Below are 18,434 nucleotides of genomic sequence, written 5' to 3' on the forward strand. Positions count from 1 at the left end.
TGTTGTAGATCAGTAGTGTCAAACTCAGATTAAAACAGGATCACATACTGACTTATAAAACCACAATATTATCTATGTTCCATTGTAGTTTAATTTATTTTAAAAAATATTTCCCAATTACAATTAAACCTGACTTGGGCTGCAATAGGGGATGTAGGGCAGTAATTGACACTTTTGCTATACACAATCAAACGAGATAGATAAAACACTTCGCAAATCTTAAAATGTCATATCAATATTATTAGATTACACCCAGGATTCTGAGATTTCCACAAAGCATTTGACAGTGTTTTCTTTCATCCCCATGGGCAATAATGGAGAGAGACAGGATAAATGATATATACAGTTAAGTGGATTTAGAACTAGTTAAATGACTAGATTCTCAAGAGTATTCATCACAGGGTTGATGTCAAATTGGAGGGAAGTATCTAATGGAGTGCCCAGGCATCTTTCCTTAGGGGCTGTGCTATTAAATGTTTTTATAAGACTTGAACAAAGCCATACTTGTCAAATTTAAAGACCATACAAAGCTACGAAGGACAGCAAACACACTATAAGACAAAATCAGGATCCAAAAACATCTTAACAGTCTAGAACAATGAGGGAAATGGAATAAGATAAAACTAAGAGAGATAAATATAAACTCCTATAATTAGATCTGAGAAAAATCAACTTCAAAACTAAGTTGAAGGGAGGTATGCATAGCTAAACAAGGGTTCCTGTGAAAAAGATATATAGTTTTTACTGTAATGCAAACTCAGTAAGAATCAACAAAATGATATGGCAGTCAAAAAGAAAATTACACTGCATTGAGAGGCATAATACCTAGCTAGAAAAAGAAAACAGTTCTATAATATTCCAACCTTGTCAAAGTCAACATCTGAAGTACTATTTTAAAGTCTCAACACTATGTTTTAGGAAAAATAAAGATAACTTTTTTGTATACATAGGATGTTTTCCTCTTATTTTTAAAAGCTCTTTGGGGCTTAAATTTAATAATGGCATCATTGGATTAAAGGATATGTACAGTTTAGTAACTTTGGGTACATAATTGCAAATTGCTTCCCTCAATGGTTAGATCAATTCACAACTTCACCAACAGTACATTAAGGTATCTGTTTTCAGATAGCCCTTGAAACTTTTGTCATTTTCCTTTTCTTGTCAGCTTTCCCAATTTGATGCTGTGAAGTGGAACGTCACAACTGCTTTAATTTGTATTTCTCTAATTATTAGTGATTTGGAGCAGCTTTTTTCATACGGCTATCAACAGTTTGAGTTTCTTCCTTTGAGAACTGCCTGTCTACATCCTCTGACCATATATCAATTACAGAATGGCTCAAATTGTTCTTGCAAATTTGAATCAGTTCCTTATACAGCACATCCCCAAAGTCTTAGTGTAGTTTTAAGTTTTCTTAAGCTTGTCTAAAGCTTTAAGCTTAACACTTTAAACAATCTTAACTTTAACCTGAACTTCCAACAAGCTGGAACTTGAACTAAGACTGTGAGGACACCCTGTATATCATGGAAATGAGACTTTAATCAGAAAAACTTACTGCAAAGATATTTTCCCCCAGCTAAATGTTCCCTCTCTAATTTTACCTGTGTTAGATTTATTTGTGCAAAAAATTTTAACTTTTAAATGATCAAAATTATTCACCTTCTGTGATCCTCTCTAGCCCTTACTTAGTCATGAACTTTTCCCTTGGCAACAAACCTGAAAGGTAACTTCTTCATTGTTCTTCTAATTTGTTTGTGATGAGACCTTTCCTATCTAGGTTATATATAAATCTGTTGTTTATCTTGTATAAGGTGGAAGTTGTTGGTCAAAATCTAATTTCTGCCATATTGCTATCCCGTTTCCCCACCAGTTTTCATCAAATAGTGATCCAGTATTTGGGATCTTTGAATTTATTAAACACTAGGCTATACTAGGTTCATTTGCTTCTGTATGATGTATAACTGATCTGTTCCACTGATTGATATTTTTTTAACACGTGCCAAACTGTTTTGATAATTATTGTTTTAGAGCAAAGTTTGAGATCTAGACAATGGACATCCTTCTTTCACAATGATCTTATTGGAAAGCACTCTAGTTTATCCTATTATGTAATACTGGCTCTTAGTTTTAGATATATGCTATTCACCACATTAAGGTCTACTTATTCCTGAGTTTTCCTATATTTTTAATAGAAACTGGTGTTGTATTTTGTCAAAAGCTTTGTCTGCTGCTATTAATGCAATTTTTGTTGTTCTTGTTATCAATATGGTCAACTATGTTTAGTTTTCTTGATGTTAAACCAGCCCTGCATTCCTACTATAAATCCAACTCAGTCATAGTGTATAATCTTTGTGAAAAGTTGCCATAGCCTCTTTGTTAATAGTTTAAATTTTTTTTCACTAGGTAAATAAGTCTATAGTTTTCTTTCTCTGTTATGACTCTTCCTGGTTTAGCTTTCAAGACCTTATTTGTGTCATGAAGCAATTTCACAGGATTCCTTCTTTTGCTACTTTTACAATTTGTGTAACTTAGAATGAATTACTCTTTGAATGTCTGATAGAATGAACCAGTAAATCCATAAGAATTGACAAAGCTGCTGAAAGACCCTGAGATCAAAAAATACAAGAATTGTATGAGGAAAATGGGAATGTTTAACTTGAAGAGGAAAAGATTAATAAGTATATAGCTGTATTCAAGTACTTAAAGTACAATCATATAGAAGAGGAATTAAACTTGCTCTGCTTGGCCCCACAGGACAGAACTAGAAAAAATGAGAAGTTGTAGAGAGTCAGATTTAGACTTGATGTAAAGTAAAACTTCCTAATAATGAGAGCTATCCAAAAGTGGAGTGGACCATCTAAAGAAGGTAGTCTGCTCCTCCCCTTCACCAGAGGTCTTCAAGGAGAGATTAGATAATTTCTGACTATTTTATGGAAAACTTGCATGGGGCAGGCGATCACATGGTGGCCAGAAGAAATGATATAAGGACACTCTCAAGAACTCTGGATTTGACTGTGCAACATAAGAGACATTGGCACAGGACCACTCAACATGTCATGCCCACAAGGTGCTGTACTCTTTGAACAAAGCAGAGTTGAGATAGCACAAAGTAAACGCAGGATGCGTATGTTTGGGATATGCACCCCAAATATTCATACGGACTATCTGTGCCCAACCTGTAGTAGAGCATTCCGAGCTCGTATTGGTCTGATCAGCCACAGCTGGACACACTGAAATTTCACTTTACAATGGTGATGACATTTTGGTCCTCTTCGAAGACAAAGGACAACAACCAACAACCAACCAGATGAAAACGAGCATCCCTGCCTTGGGGTAAAAGGAGGTTGTCTAAACTCATTTGCAGACGAGTAAACAAAAATTAGGCTGTGAATTTAACGGCAGGAGTTCATAACTGGTCCAAAGGCTTGAATAGGAAGTTTTAAAGAAGTATTTTTATTCATGAGGGAAGGGCCATATGTTGCAAAACCAAGAAAATGTCATAGAGATGAGAAAGCAGGCCATATGGGCTACTAAAAATTTGCTTGACGTAAGGATGGTCAGTTCTTTGCTGGAGATAATTTTCCAGGTTATACTGCAAGAGGACCTTATCCCCCAGGAGTTCAAGGATGCCTCCATTGTCCATCTCTATAAGGGTAAATGGGAATAGATTGTCCTGCGACAATCACAGGGGGATCTCTCTCTGTCATTGCTGGCAAAATTCTTGCTAGAGTCCTCCTTAATAAGCTGATCCTTCACCTGGAAGATGGGCATATACTTGAGAGCCAGTGTGGCTTCAGAAAAGGCCAAGGAACAGTTGATATGGTGTTCGCTACCCGACAACTCCAGGAGAAATGCCAGGAGCAGAACAGAGGTCTGTATACAACATTTGTGGATCTGACCAAGGCTTTTGACACTTAGTTGTGAGGGCTTATGGAAAATTATGCCAAAATTTGGTTGCCTGGAGAAGTTCATCAATACTGTATGTCAGATAATCTCTGATTAGGACTGAAGTAAGATGGTCTCTAAGGTGCCTTCCAACTTTCAGATTCTATAATAGACTGAACACTGCATTATGTTTTTTTGTTTTCTGAAATGAAAACAGAATTCTTAGTGTCTAGGAGGTGAATAAATGAAAAGAGTCATTTCTTCTTTTCTACAAAAATGAAAATGATTTTCAAATCTAATAAGATTTGGATTCTGATGCAAAATGAACTAGATGATTTCTGAAAAACATTCCAGCTCTAGATTCCTATAAATTCTATAAGTGCCTTCCTCAGCCTCAGATAAGTTCTGATAAGCTCTCCCAGTTTTATATCTGCCTTCCTTTCTTTTATACTGTTAGTTTATTGTTAAATCTTCAGATAAACTGCTTAAGAAGTTATTTTCCCGTTATTGGATTCTATGGGCTGAACAAAACAAGGTGGGACTTTAATTCATTATATTTCCCTCCAAACCAATCCTTCCTTTAAAACTCCCTATTTCTGTTGATGACACCACTATCATACCAGTTACCTCGGTTTACAATCTTAGACTCATCCTTGACTACTCCCCTATCAGCTGCCAAGTCTTTTTAAATTCCATCTCCCTAATATCTCTCACATCCTTTACCTTATTTCCATTCATACCACATCTTTATTTCAAGTTTTTGTCATCTCTCACTTAGACTACTGGAAAGATCCCTTAATTGGCCCCACCCCACCCCTAACACCATATTCTAGATTTCGCCTTATCAAAAGTTAGGGCGCATTCCAAGAAAATGGAGTAGTTTTATCTAATCGTATTACTATCAGAGTTTTCTAAGCATAATGGACTTTGAAGACCATATTATTGTAAGGCTCCAGTAAACTACTATTGATACTAATGCAGTCTTTCAATGACGACTTTTTAAATTAGATCCCTACTCTACTCACGTTCCAGAAAGATTAATAGTATTGTTTCAATGACTCGCAGTTAACCTGCAAAGGGGAGAAAAGCATGTACTCACCAATCTATCTCTGTCATTTTGCAGTGAAGACATTGCTTTCTTTAAGCTCTGTATTTCAGATGGGCTGGTAAAGTGTTGGGATGATGACCACTGCTTCCCTTCTTCTGACTTTCGCATTTTGTCCAATTCACTCAAGAGATGATCTCTTTCAGCCTGTAAACTGGCCATGGCCTTAGAAAAGGACTGTATTTGGTTGGAGGAATCCTCCAACTGTGAGGACAAGTGAAATAACTCCTCATCTTTAGATCTGAGCTGTTGGCTAAGCTTTTCAAGGTGAGATAGTGAGCTATCATCTTCAACATGGCTCTCCAGAGAGGCAATTTTAGAAACAAGATCATCTCTCTCTCTACTTAACAAAATCTGCTCCTCTCTCAGCTGGGACATCTCTTTCTTTAAAGCACCTATATGACACTGTTGCTCTTCAAGGCTGGCAGTGTGCTTCTTTTTTAGCTCCTGTAATTCTTCATTAGCATGGTCTCGACTATCCTGCAAGGAACTCATAGACTTTCCAAAGGCCTGAATCTGAGCTTTGAGGTCTTTATTTTCTTCAGTGACCATCAGTAGTCTTTGTTCCATCTCCACCAAATCACCTGCCAGTTCGGCTACCCTCTCTTCAGCTGTTTCAGTTTCATTGCGCATTATCCCTGCATCATGGCGAAGATGCTTCAATTCTTTCTTGAGCTTTTCTTCAATTTCTCCCACCTTCTTAGCTGCCTCCTTTTGTACTCGTACTAATTCTTCTTCTAGTTCTGTGACTTTCTTCTGAGAGAGGGAGAGTGTCATACCTAACCTCTGTACCTCTTCTTCTCCATCTTTCAACTGTGCCTGAAAATCTCCTAAAGACCCCCCTTCTTGCAAAGTTGTCACCTGGCATTTTAGCTGTGAGACAGAAGTTTTCAAGCCCTCAACTTCCTTAGCCAAGATTTGTTTCTCCTCCTCCAGGGCATCAGAAGACCTTTTTAGATCTTCCCTTAATGTTTCAGATTCTTTTAACTTTCTTTCTAATTTGATATTTTCATTTTCTAACTCTTGACTCTGCTGAAGCCCAATTTCAAAGAGATGCCTTTGCTGACAGTCCTTTGTCATCCTCTGGTACTGTTCTGCAATTAACTTGGCATTTTCAGAATTGAGATCATCCATCTGGCCCCAAAGGCATCGGATTTCTTCTTTTAACTTATTGTTCTCGGCAGCAGCCTCTTGGATAAGCTGGTCTTTTTCCAAGATCACTGAGAGATGCCGCTCTTCTAGCTGCCTGTAGTCTCCTAGAATGCGATCTCGGTCATCCTGGAGAGAAGACATGGATTTAGTGAAGGAATCCAACTGAGCCTTCTGCTGTTTGCTATCTTTTTTGATAGTTGTCATTGTTTCCATGAGCTGACTGGTTTTGTCTACAGCTTTCTTTTTCTCATCTTCTAAGACAGCTTTCTCTTCTTCCTTCTGGGTCAGTTGGCTTTCCAATGCTTTAACTTCTTTGCCATGTTGCTGTTGCAATTCAGAGATAGCTAACAAGACTGCCTCCTCTTTAGCAGAAAGGAGAGCGATAATCTTTTGATCTTTGGTGCTAATTTCTTCATGTAGTTTACTGGTCAAGTCTCTAGAGGCTTGCAGATCAGTCTCTAACTGTTCACAGTTGAACTTGCAATTCTGGAGGTCAGTCTCCTGTTGTTTTATAATTCCCTCCAATTTTTCCTTGGCTTCCTTACATTTTGCAAAAGAATTATTTGCTTCAGTCAACTGGTCTCTCAGAGATTTAACTTCCACATCCAATTTAGCTAACTCATTCTGAGAATTAGAATACATCTGTTTAGATTCTTCGAGCTGAGACATAAGTCCTTTATTTTCTCCCTGCAGGTTTTCAGAGACCTTCTGTTGAAACTGGACCTCTGTTTGGGCTTTGGACTCCCAAGTCTGTTTGTCATGCTCAAGTCTGAAAAGAGAAAGAAAATGACTATAATTTAAAGATCCCAAGATTCCTACAAAACCTGATGCCTCCTTGTCTTACCAGTCCTCTCTATGTGCTGTACAATCAAGCTACATTGATCTTTTTGTTGTTCCTCACACAATCTCCCCATTCCTTACCTTTATACTAACTATCTCTTATGCCTAGAATATAGTCTCTAGGTTTATTAGGTGCTAAGAATAATGAGAAATATCAGGTTGCTATTTCTGTAACCTATCAACATCTATTAAAAACAAGTTTTTATTTTTCAGATAAGCAACCTATAGCCAAATACATACATACATATGTATATACATATGTATGTATGAAAGTATATGTGTATGTGCACACACATGGAGAAAGAGAAAGCAAACAAGTTCAAGAAAGGGATACAATATATAAATATTCTATGAGCATCATTCTTTGGTGTATACATTAAACTCTTAATGCCAAACCAAACTTATTCTTCCAGAAAATAATAAAGGCTATTACACCCTCCAACTTTACATGAAAGGTGCTGGTTAAATCTATAACCAGCATCTGGTGTTGATTTGGGGGGGGGAGGGGGGGGCGGCGATGCATGGAAGTGTTAATTCTTAAGTTGAACTATAATCTTTTAAGGAAAACCTAGCATGGTACTGGAAAGAAATGGGCCAAGGACTTAGAAGATAAAACTACCTGAAACCAAACAAAACATAGCTGTTAATTTCGAGAGATACTGCTAACACAAGACGTGCTCATATGCCATGTCTGTACTGTTGCTATTTGTACTGCCCTGCCAAAAAGTTATGACAAGTGGAGACCTGGAGAGGAAACTGTTTTGTAGAGGCTTATCACCACCACAATTGGGGTGGAAGAGTACTATTATGCCAGGTTCACAGTGCAGTTTGTTTTTATGTTACCTTAGATGAGGTAGATAAGGATAAAGACCCTATGGAGCACTGGAAGAAAAAACTCACAGACTTGCCTCTTGACTGCCCCCTAGGGGACCAACTTAATGCCAACAAAGTGGACCCATTCCTTCTGCTCATATTTGTTCTTCTCCATCTAAAACGTGTAGGGCCAGAAGGAAGAAGACAAAGTACACCTACTGCGGTACTATTACAATTCAAGGACAATTTCAGGACTAGCTAAATGTCAGCTCTAAGGCAACACCTTCCTCTGCAGTTTGTTTAATGTCAAGTTTTCTCTATTTAGTCAATGGAAGAGAAGAGATGGAGTACTTTTTTTCCAACCATAAAACTTACACCGCTGTTCCACTTAAATTTCCCTCTGACCAAATTTATACTTATATCAATGTTTGTATCACTTAATATTTATCTATAAATTGATATCAGATAGTTCTTCTAAATATTATATGTGTGTGTGTGTGTGTGTGTGTGTGTGTGTGTGTGTGTGTGTGTATTATGGAATGTAGCATACCTAAGATGTCAATATATTTATCTCACACATACAGGGAATAATTACTTGTTCTAGTAACCGTTTTCAAACATGATGCCCTCCTAAATTTGTAACATTCTTCCCGTTTTGCTCTAGTTAAGGCTAAGTTCGGCACTTGTTTTCCTCTTAATTTTAATTCTCCCAGGCTTTAGAGTATAAATTTCTTGAGGGCAAAAATGATTTCTGACACTACTTTCACAGTGTCTATGACTACACAGCAGATTGCAAATACATAGATTAGCTTAAAATTTTAAAAAGGAGGGAATATAAGAATACAAAGCGGCATTTAAAGGAAATAAAAATGACCTAAATAAGGAGAAAGTCCTTTGCCTATAGTTGTATTAAAGTAAAGATTACAGGAAGTAATAATAATTTTACCTGGATATATTAATTTGCAGCTCCTCCATGTGGATGGACATCTGCCTTAGGTGGTCTTTTAAAACGCTACAGTTCTCTTCCTTAGCCCGGATTTCTTCTTCCTTTGTTTGAATAGCATCACTGAATTTTCTTTCCCATTTTTTAGCCTCATCTATCACTCGATCTCGGTCATCCTGGAGAGAAGACATGCTTTTGGTGAAGGCTGCAAGCTGGGCCAAAGTGCTGTTTAAGTTTTCCTGAAGCTGCTTGACTTCTTGGTCTTTTTTGTTCAAGGTGACTTGAACTTCTCCAAAAGTCTCTTCCAAGTGGACCTTTTCTCTATGCAAAGCATCCAATTTTTCTTGCATGTTCTTGACCTCCTTCATATGCTTATCTTCAGCTTGTTCCAGTTTTCTTTCAAGATCTTCATCCTTTTGCTTCATTTGGCTTTTAACAAGTTCTTTATTTGACTGAAGTTCCTTTTTCACCTTGAGACTATCTGCCAAAACTCTTGCTGCTTCACTCTGAGTGTCATCTAGCAACACTTTGCAGTAGTCCAGTTCTGCCTGGGTTTTCTTACGATCTTCATCCACTTGGGCTAGGTTTTCTTTGACCATCTCCAAATCCTTCTGTGACTCACTCTGTACAAATTCCAGAGCCTTCACAGTTCTCTCTAGACCACTTATCTTTTCTTGATACCTGATGCAGTCCTTCTGCAACTGCTTTATCTCTTGTTGCTTCTCTTTCAACAGTTCCTGAAGCTCTTTTGTATGAGTTTTACTGCCCTGTCCTCCTTTCTGAGCACTCTGTAGCTTCTCCAAGTATTCCTTCCGGATCTCTGACTCAATCCTGTTTTTCTCTTTAACTGCCTGCCGCTTTTCTTCTTGCAGTTCACTTACACATTTTTGAAGGTTCTGAATTTCAGATTCTAACAACTCATTTCTCATTTGGGCATCTGTGACATCTTGCTGATAATTTCCAATGCTTCCATTAAGTTCAGCTAACTGATTCATAAGTCTCTCTTCCAGATCATCCTTCTCTATTTCCACTGTTTCCTTCAACCTGGTGACTTTGACAAGTTCATCCTGGATTTTCTCATTTAACAAGTTTATCTTAGTAACTTCTTCATGAAGAGTTTTCAGTTCACCATTCTTTGCTTCTAACTGGTTTAGTAAGGCATCTTTCTTCTCTTCTAAAGAACAATCCACTTCTTCCCTCATCTTCTTCTCCTCCTCTAGCTCTTTAATTCTTTCTGTAAGCTGATCAATTTGCTGTATGTAGGTATTAATTTCATCATGTGAACTTATACTGTCATTTACACTGACATCTGTCATGGCATTGCCCTCCACTGGGATGGGTGCTGAATATTCTGATTTTGCATTTGTCCTCAAAGAGACTTGCTCTTCAACTTCAGCTGGCACAGGCACCCCTACAGACACAGCTTGCTGTGCCACTTCTACACTATCCATTTGGATCTCATGCTTCTTAGTGCCTTCTATACTTTCTCTCAATTTGGATTCTGTTTCCTCCAACTGCTGCTTTAAATTCTGAATCTCTTCACTTAAAGAGTATTTTTCAGACATTAATGTTTCAAACTCCTTAGAAAGAGATTCATACTTTAGCTTAGCATCCTCTAGTTCCTCCTTCACACTGGGGCTGGAATGAGGCATTTCTGCAGGTTCTTTTGATTCACTGCCTGCTGGATGGACCTCTGCTCTAAGGCGGTCATTTTCTTCTTCCAGCTCAAGGATTTTTTGCTGTTTGGATTTTGCAAATTTCCTCATCTTCTCTTTCATTTCTTCCATTTCCAGTTCTGCTTCCTGAAGCTGCTTTTCTGTGTCTTTCTTCTTTGCTTCTGTGTTTTTTAACCTGCTATATAGTTCTTGTTTCTCTTGTCTCACAGTTTCCACAACGTGCTGAATACGTTCTGCCTCATTACTGACATTCTCATACGACTGAAGAAGAATTTCATACTCCTTTTGCAGTTCCTTGTGCTTTTCCTGCCACTCAGTGTTTTCAGCAACATGGGTACATTTTAAAGATTCAATGTCTTTCACTAGCTTCTCCTTGTCTTCTGTAAGACCTTCTAGAGCTAGCTTCAGACTTTCACAAGAGCTACTGAGATTCTGACTTTCCAATAAAGACCTGTCTACTTCTGCAATAAGTCTCTCTTTCTCTTCCTGAAGAACAGTCAACCTGTCTAATAATACATTCTTTTCTTTACAGTGAGCAGAAACTTGGCTCTCTGCATCTGCCAGAGTCTTTGTGAGAGTCTCAATGTTATTTTTGGCCAAGGACAACTCTTCTTTAAGACATTTGCTTTCTTTCAAGGTCTCTTTTCTGGAGATAAGTGCAGCTTGGAGTTTTCTCTTCATTTGCTGCTTAGATTTAGCTTCTTCTTCTACCTCCTCTGGTTTCCGTTGAATTTCAGAAAGTTCTATCTGCAAGTGTTTAATTTTTTCTTCATGTTCTCTGGCTTGCATTTCCAACTGTGCATGCAATGCCCTAATCAAATCCTCTTGCTCTACAATCTCAGTCTGCACTTTAATAAGGATCTCATCTTTTTCTCTTACTTGCACATGAAGGACATCAACTTCTTCATTTTTTTTCTTCATGAGCCTTTTCAATTCATCTAGTTCAGGTTGTAATTCCCTTAAATGTTCCAATTGTTTAATTTCCATTTGACTACTTTCCAATTCAAGTTTCATATTGGTTACCTGAGCTTCAGCCTCGTGAGCAGCTACTTTAAGACCTTCTGCCTCTAAAAGCAGCTTTGTTATCTGCTCTTGTAACTTAATTGCCTCTTCTGATTTTTCAGAAAGGTCATTTATGGTAGAGCTGACTCTGAATTCTAGATCTTCTTTCTGAATCTGTAGCTCTTTTAGCTGAGCTCTAAGCAGTTCTACCGAACTGACCTCTTCCTGAAGGTCATTTCTGCCTCCTGAATGCTCTACACAATCTGGGTGCAAGCCAGATTCTGAAGTCATTTGCGGCGGCCACTGTTCTTTGGCTCTGGAAATAGGCCCACTCAAACTCTGAGAAGCTGTGCCCAATTCCTGTGTGTTATTCTCCACAACTAAACCACTGTCTGTAGTCTCTCTTACTCGTATTTCAAGTTCCCGTAGCTGGTCTCGTATGCTCTCATTCTCCTTGCTTTGTTCATCAAAACGTTCCTGTAAGAGATTATAATCATCTTTCTGCTGTTTTAGCTGCTCCCTGTGGTGTCTGTCTTTCTCCTGTGCTTTTTTTAAAGTCACCTTGCGAGAAGCTAGCACCTCTTGTAATTTCTTTTGTAGTTGTTCCTTTTCTTGTTCAAGATTCAAAATTCTGTCTTCTAGTTCTAGTTTCCAGTGTTCTCCACTTTCTGCACCAGCTGTGCTAATTACTATTGTCTCTTTTATGGGTGCTGCTGAGTTGCCATCTCCAGAGTCCTTGTTAGAAGTGGTTAATTTTTGGATGACTGTCTGGTTTTCAGTTATTTCAGCTTTAAGCACATCTATGAGGTTTAATTTATCCTGCAAGCTCTGCTTCATCTCTTTGATCAATGCCTGTAGCTGTTCTTCAACTGCTACCTTCTCTTCCAAATCTCTCTTTACATTTTGTAGCTCTAGTTCTTTCTCAGATATCTTTTGATTTAAAGACATTTCAGTTTCCCGACTTTCAGAAGTAACAAATTCTTCTGCATTTTTTTCCTCATCTTTACCTTGCTGGGCCGCTTTTATACTATCCCCCTCATGCAACAAGGTCTTTTCTTTACACTCATTTTTCACTTCTGCCAATTCTTTCTCTAGCTGAGTGACTTTCTTAATTAGTTCCTTCCGGTTAATGAGAGCAGCGTGTAGCTTTCTCTTCATCTGGTCACTCTCTTTCTTCAGAAGATTCAATTCACTCTGAAGTTCTTCATTATTTATCAGTGTAGCTGAAACTACTTTACCATCCTGATCATGTTGTGAACCTGAACATTCTTCCTCTTTCTCTTCTGTTTCCTTCTCTTTTTTGCCTTCTTCAGAAATGGACAGTACACTAAGCTTTTCTCTGAGTGCTTTGACTTCTTCCCCAAGAGAAAACTTCTCTTCATTAAGCTGGACCATTTTCTCAGACATACATACACTGATCTCGGTCACCTGTTGATCCTTCTCTTCAATGGCGTGTTGAAGGGCCTCTATGACCCTGGTTTTCTCTAACAAAAGTTGGTCTATTTTTGCTGTCTCAAGTTCCTTCTGAGAAAGATTCTGGGAAAGCTCTTCCATCTTGTTCGAGGTATTCTTTATATGCTCCTCCAAATCAAACATTTTACTTTCTTTCTTTTGCAGCTCACTTTTCAGATTTGTGACTAGTATGCTCTGGTCAGAAAGCTGGAAATGTACTTCATCCAATACCTTCTGCAAGGTTTCAATTTTCAAATCCTTTGATTTTGATTCTGTGCTGAGACTCTGAATTTGCTCAGTTAGCAGGCTCTCCTGGGTGGTTTTATTTTCATAGTCAGATATTCTTTGTTTTTCTGCCTCTGCAAGGTTTTCTTCAAGTTGCTTTACTTGTGCCTTTAGTTCTGTAATGATGCAAAGCTCTTTTACCTGAACCAAAAGTTGATCTCTCTCATCACACAGAGCACTGAGTGTGCTCTTATTCTTTTCCTCATTTTTCTTAAAGTCCTCTACTAGCTGGGCTAGCTTACTGATTTCCTCAGCTTTCTCCCCTAAACTTTTCTCATATGATTCCTCTGCTTTCTGAAGACTTGATTCAAGTTCCAATATTTGTCCTTCTAATCTTTTCAATTCATCTTGCTGAGACAAAATAAGATCTTGAGCTACAGAAAGAGCATCTTTTCCAGTCTCTTCTGCTGACTCCATTTCCACTCCAGTGTTGGCAACGTGAGCTACAGGTATCTCTGGTGGTATGCTGCTTTCTGGACCTTCCACATCAATAACAATAGGGTTGCATGCTTCACTTTGCATTAAAGGAAAGCTCTGTCCTAAGCCTTCACTTATCATTCCTTCACCTTCTGTCTGCTTGATTTCCTTTTGTTCAGATGTCTCTGAAATCAAGTTGGTATTGGGCTTTGTGATCTGGAGCTGCCCTTTAAGGAAAGCAATCTCCTCTTGGGCTTCTTTCATTTCCAACAATAAAACTGATAACTTATGTTTCTGTGAAACAATGATCTCCAAGTTGTCTTCTTGTCTACTTTCGTCATTAGGAGATTTATTGGTACTGCTTTTGGTGATTTCATCATTGGTGATCTGCAGTCAAATTTTTAAAAAAAGAAAAAGGAATGAAAATGTCAGGATTATAAAGCAGCAGAGAGACTAAAGTATTTGCTTCCTTATCAAGACAGAAATTAAGAGTGATTATCTCTCTAAAATTAACCCTGGAAAAAGATAGGGTGGAGGTACTAGATCAAAGAGTTATGAATGTATAGAGTGTTCTAAATCCAACTGACATTCTACATTCAGATAAAATAATACCAACATCCAAATTTCCTCTCTACAAGAAAGGACATTAAGGCACCATGCTTTTATATAAGAGTTTTAAGCAAAAATAACCACAATGTCAAAACATCCTCTTTAATAACTAAAGCTGCCTAGCCAAACCTCAAAGTTTGAGCACAACCCATATACTAGCCATGTGGAATCAAAAGAAATGATTAAGGCAACTTGCACAGTGGAAAGCTCTGTGGATCTAGACTCACAGAACCTGGGTTCAAATCCTGCCTTTGCTATTATGAGCTGTATGATTTGGGGTAAGTCTCTTAACCTCTCTATGTCTACTAGGTTTCTGTATCTGCAAAAATGAGAGAACTGGGCTAGAAGACCTCCAAAGTCCCTTCCAAATCTAAAACTATGATACTGTGATTACATACAGTTTGCCTTCTAATATGCACACAGATACAGAGCTGCGCTTAGCAAAGAGTGAAAAAAAAACAATGACAGGATGAGCTATGTAGAGCTATGGTTATTTCAGAGTAAAGAAAGGATTCAAGATATCTAGATACAAATGTAAATATAAATGAAGTATAAATCATACCATCTATGTCTCCCATACATGTTCAGATTTAAAATCAACTTGGAAAGATAATGCAATGGCATGATATAAAGACTGCTTGCCTGAGAATCATAGAACTTGGGTTCAGACCCCAGTTCTGACTCTTACTACCTGTATAACTCTGGGCAAGTGACTTAGCCTCTCTGAGCCTCAGTTTCTTTATCTGTAAAATGGGGGGGGGGAGGAGGTTGGACCAAGATGACCTCGAGGGTCTCCTCCAGCTGTAAAACTATGATCTTTCTCTTTACTCTAGTTCATTCTCTTTTTCATTTTTTCATTTTGAGAGTTTAGTCCTTTACCTGTCCTGTCACTTCTCCACCAGCCATCTCAGATCCATGCTGAGCCTCTAGGAGAGTAATCTGAGTGCGTAGTCTTTCTGAAATGATGACAGGACAGAGTTTTAGCTTCACAGAAAAAAAATCAAATCCCAGTCATCTTATATTTTCATGAAACAATCTTAAGTCATTCCAGGAAAGTGAGATTTTTAAGAATGATGAAGGTTGAGAAAATTAATGATACAAACGTGACAGACTTAATATTAAGAATGAAACATACATTTTCTGACATACGCAACACTGAAATTTGTTTTGCTTGATTATGCATAGTTACCACAAAGGGTTTTTTTTCTTCTTCAATTTTCTGGAGAAAACAGGAGGGTGAGAGGGGCTAGTGGTAGGGTTATTAAAAAAGTAAAAAAAGAAAGAAAAGAAAGGACCATTAAAATATTTTTTGAAGTGCACATAAGAGAACAAAAAAGGCCAGGAAGAGACACAGGAAAACAGGACAACTTTGAAAGTTATAGGCTAAATTTATTGTGTTTAGGGAAAAAAGGAAGTACTGCATAATAAAGAGATTTCTAATTTCACATATAATTTTCTGTTCTACTTTGTAAATGGAAATGCTTATTTCATTTAGAATTACACTGAAAAGCTTTTAAATGTTAAAGATGATGGGGGGGTGCAGTGCAAAATCTCAAAAGAACTGAGCTAAAACTCCAAGAAAACTACTTTCAAGAGATTAGGGTGTGAAGAACCTACGATAATTTGGAAAACATGAAAAAGAGACACTAAATTTTTTTTTAAAGAAATGTTAATCTGGATAATGAACTTCCTTCAAAATATGGTCTGGAGTAACAGTAACAGGTGAGGAACTCAGAAGTAGGAAATAAATAGCCCAAGTACAACATGGGTTTGGCCCAAAAAGTATAACAATAGTGTTCTATCTGTGAAAAACAAAATGTTTTCCAAACCTTCAGATGTCATCAGTGTTTTGTCACTCTCTGAAGCTTCTTTGAGAAGCTCAGATTCCATGAACTGGTAGGAAAGCTTTAGATTATCTTACATCTTAAACTGGGGCCTATGACCTTGTTTTATAAATATCTGATGAGGGTATTTCAATATAATTGGATTCCTTTGTAATCTTATGCATTTTGTTTCATGCACTTAAAAATATTATTCTGGGAAGGAGTCTATCCAAAGGCTTCAGCAGACTGCCAAAGGAGTTCATACCATAAAAAAAGTTAAGAACCCCTACTCTGGAGATCATCCTATTCATTCTCTCGCCATTTGGAAGGACTAATGTAACTTAGAGAGATAGGACACAATTTTTTGTTTTTAGAAAAATCTAAGAAAAGAGAATCTATAGCTTCTCTCCTTCACCCGTTTTAGTGTTTTCCAATAATTTCAGGTGGGTTGGGAGGAACAAAAATTATCAACTTGATTTTAGAAGTGAGAGAAATACAAAGGCATTAGGAAATTAGGGAGAGAATATAGATATAATTTGCATTTGGATATTTATAATTACTTTTGAATGATTTTGTTGGATTCTCACTGTAAGCTCAGTACTCTAGTATGCTAATCCCAAAAAAGCACAAACCACTACCACCCTCATCTTCCTGAGCTGTTTACATTTTGGATAGATGTAATACACTCTCCACACAAGATATGACTACTAATAAGTAATGAGACAAATTCTGCAATGTGGCTTCCAGAACCAACTGCCTTAATTTAGAGTGACACCTCATGTATAGCTACCTGATGCAACACTAACATATGGAATACTCATTTCATTTTTAATCCCCAACTTTGAATTTTCTTACGTGCACTTTTAAGGCAGTTGGCAAACAGATGAACAACTTTTCAGACAGAGCAGTTGCGTACAAGCACTCATTAAGCACTTACTATGTGTCAGTAACTATGATGAGCAGTAAGGATACAAAGAAAAGTAAAGCATGTTCCCAGCCTTCAAGAGGCTCATATTTTAATGAGGTAGATATCATTCAAATAATTAGGTATATATAAGAGATATACAGTATAAATGTTAAAAGGGAAGATACAAGAAGTGGCAGGACTGGGAAAGACCTTCTGCAGAATGTAGGATCTGAGCTGAGTCTTAAAGGAAGTCAGGGGAGCCAGGAGGAAGAGGTGAAGAGGGAGAAAATGTTAGTCAAAAGGGTTAACCAGTACTAATAAGGGGTCAGGAGATGGAGTATTATGTTTAAGGACAACAGGAAGTCCATTGTCACTGAATCATGGCAGGGAGGAGGTTTAGGGAGAAGGGGAGTAAACTGTAAAAAATCTGGAAAGTTAGGAAGATGCCAGTTTGTGAAGAGTTTTATGTGCTAAACAGAGCATTTTATATTTGATTCTGAGGGTAACAGAAGGTCACTGGGGCTGACTGAACGGAAAGATGACATGGTCAGACTTGTGCTTTAGGAAGATAATTTTGCCAGCTGAGTAGAGAATGAATTAGGGTAGGGAGAGACTTACATAAAAGAGACTACCAGAAGTTCTATTACAATAGGGTGGCAGGTGTGTGAGGGGAGCACAAGGGACATAGAAGAAAGGTGTCGTGAAGGTAAAAATGACAAGATTTAATAACAGATTGAATATATGGGGCTGAGTGGGAGGGAAGGGTCAAGGATGACACCGAAGGTTGTAAGTCTGGATGATGAGAGGATGGTGATATATTCAAGAATAGTAGGAAAGTTGAGAAAAGGAGAAGGTTTTTGGGGGAAAAATAATGCCGAGTTTGAGATGACTAGGGAACATCTAGTTTGAAATGCAGAACTGGACTTGGAGAACAAAGTTAAGGATGAATACATAGATTCAGAATCATCTGCATAAAAATAATAATTGAACCCATAAGAGCTGATGAGATGACCAAGTAAAATATTATAAATAGGGAAGAGAAGAGGGTCTAGGACAGAACCCTGGTGGGTACTCATGGTTAGTAGGTATGATCCGTTGAGAAAGAGTAGTCAGCCAGATAAGAAAACCAGAAGAGTCACAAAAAAACCCAGAGGAACGAATACCTAGCAGAAATGGTACTGAAGGTTGTAGAAAGATCAACAGCAATTAGGATTGAGAAAGGTCATTAGAATGGGCAATTAACTTTGGTGAAAGCAGTTTTAGTTCAGGCATCAATTACAGATGGCTTCCTCAAGAAATTCAAGAGTTTTAAAAGAGAGGAGAAGTTGAGGGTGTTACCTAGAGAGAATAGTCAGGATAAAGTGAAGGTTTTTTAAGGAAGGGAGAGATGTAGCAGTGTTTGTAGGGAGCTGGGAAGATTCCAATAAACAGAGAGAGACTGAGGATTAAAGACGGTGGGAATGATGGAGGGTTCAATCTGCTGGAAAAGATGAGAAAGGGATGGAATCAAAGGTACATGCTGAGAAG

The 18,434-nt window shown here is 37.8% G+C and overlaps 1 protein-coding gene across 14 annotated transcripts in view; it reads right to left on the reverse strand.

Moving 5' to 3' along the window:
- The window catches only part of GOLGB1 (golgin B1), a 76,102-nt gene that overhangs the window by 22,749 nt on the left and 34,919 nt on the right, over positions 1-18,434 (reverse strand). For all 14 annotated transcript variants that reach the window (XM_072613838.1, XM_072613844.1, XM_072613842.1 and 11 more), the window contains 3 exons: positions 15,057-15,133; positions 8,740-13,955; positions 4,983-6,909 (listed from right to left, as the gene is read on the reverse strand). In XM_072613838.1, the coding sequence (XP_072469939.1) occupies positions 4,983-6,909; positions 8,740-13,955; positions 15,057-15,133 (7,220 nt within the window). The remainder of the gene's footprint in view (positions 1-4,982; positions 6,910-8,739; positions 13,956-15,056; positions 15,134-18,434) is intronic.

Source organism: Notamacropus eugenii, chromosome 5, assembly GCF_028372415.1.
Source record: "Notamacropus eugenii isolate mMacEug1 chromosome 5, mMacEug1.pri_v2, whole genome shotgun sequence".
NCBI lineage: Eukaryota > Metazoa > Chordata > Mammalia > Diprotodontia > Macropodidae > Notamacropus > Notamacropus eugenii.